The sequence below is a fragment of the Anneissia japonica genome, unplaced genomic scaffold (assembly GCF_011630105.1).
Source record: "Anneissia japonica isolate Jap-2015-1 unplaced genomic scaffold, ASM1163010v1 scaffold288291_len444093_cov181, whole genome shotgun sequence".
In the NCBI taxonomy this organism is placed as follows: domain Eukaryota; kingdom Metazoa; phylum Echinodermata; class Crinoidea; order Comatulida; family Comatulidae; genus Anneissia; species Anneissia japonica.
This window is the reverse complement of record NW_022731168.1, coordinates 139,622-141,188: the sequence shown is the minus strand read 5'-3', so window position 1 is coordinate 141,188 and position 1,567 is coordinate 139,622. Positions and strand designations below refer to the sequence as shown.

Genomic DNA, 1,567 nt, shown 5'->3' with positions numbered 1-1,567 from the left:
GTACAGATGTGAATGCCGGATGAGAGATGAAATGAATGATTACTAGAAGATAGCGTTTGTGTATACTTCAACTTCTGACTTAAGGCCTATCTTATTTAGAACTAAATTCACATAGGCCTAAGTCAACCAGTTTCATAATTCATACAACATTACAAACAATTTTTGAATTATAATGTTTATTATTTTACATGAAATCATTTGTTTTAAACCACTTAAGATGCTGGACGTCCGCCCACAACGGTAACTATCGATGCGGCTACAAATCCCCCTGGAGAAAATGGAACATTCCCATCCGCATTGAAGAAAAGGCCATCGGAAAAGGATGCAGCCGTTATGATACAGAGGTAATGTTTCGAAGTTTACGTTTACGTCAGAAATTGCACCATTCCGTGATCAGGCATCATGTTTTCTCGAAATAAATAGTGTTCATTTTGTTATCCACATATGGTGAGAAAATGTGTACATGTTGGCCTAGTGGTTTTGCCGATATAGTAAATAACAATCGAAATTTAATATGCTGGACAAATATAATTCCAGGTGCATGTCCAAACAAAACATCGAAGAAGGTGTAGTAATTAAATACCATCAATGTATGAACATAAGTATTTACAGTTGAAAACAAATATTAATTAGTATACATTTCCTTTCCGAATTTTGTTAGAGCGCCCCTAAGGTATAATACTAGTATCATTGTCACGTTAATCTAATAAAAGTTGCCCACATATAATACAAACACGAACAATTGCGTATTGATAAGTATGAACCATTCATTGTGGTAAACATAATTCATAATAGAAATCTTTATTAGGGACGCACACACACAAAAGAGAAATAACGATGTTACACGCGACACGCACATTGTGTTAAGAAATCCATCAACTATTGATAAGGCACGATATTGTGTTGCTAAGCGACTTTTTATATACTGAAACGATAAAAATAGTAGTTGGTGAAATATATTAAGAGTAGCTTGGATAGCTTGGAAGCATAGACATCAGTTATCCATCAGGGATATTCAGATTAATTATGAGCAATAACGTGACGATGACCCGGAATTTACAATCGCGATCTAATTCTTCTGTCTTGTCTCGTGCTGGAGTAACGATGCCAACTAATTTCCAAAGATCCGCAATCGTGGGAAATTTTCCCACCTTCCATCGCTCGGCGATCCCTACGAACGCCGTCCAACGGTCGTCAACTGTCGTAGAATGTCAAAAGACGATGTATTCCAGTATGGTACGAACTCGTAGTAATTTTGAATTTTATATCAACAGAGTTTACAGAGGACATCAAGAAAGGCAGCAAAGGAAGAAAGAAAATGAAATGGCTATTGTTATACAAAGGTAAGTAGCTTGGTTATATATACAGTACATGATTAATTTGATATTATCTAAATAAACTTATATATATATATATATATACAAATAGATAAATAATATTAACATTGTGTGCGTGTTATTTTTTATTGTTTTATTATTTATCCACGCAGCAAACCTAACTAGAATATATATATATATATATATATACATATATATATGTATATATATATATCTGTCTCTTATACACA

General features: G+C 33.7%; 1 protein-coding gene across 1 annotated transcript in view; it reads left to right on the top strand.

Moving 5' to 3' along the window:
• The window catches only part of LOC117115237 (NMDA receptor synaptonuclear signaling and neuronal migration factor-like), a 9,608-nt gene that overhangs the window by 2,266 nt on the left and 5,775 nt on the right, over positions 1-1,567 (top strand). The window contains exons 3-4 of the mRNA XM_033258962.1: positions 218-344; positions 1,275-1,343. Coding sequence (XP_033114853.1) covers positions 218-344; positions 1,275-1,343 — 196 coding nt within the window. The remainder of the gene's footprint in view (positions 1-217; positions 345-1,274; positions 1,344-1,567) is intronic.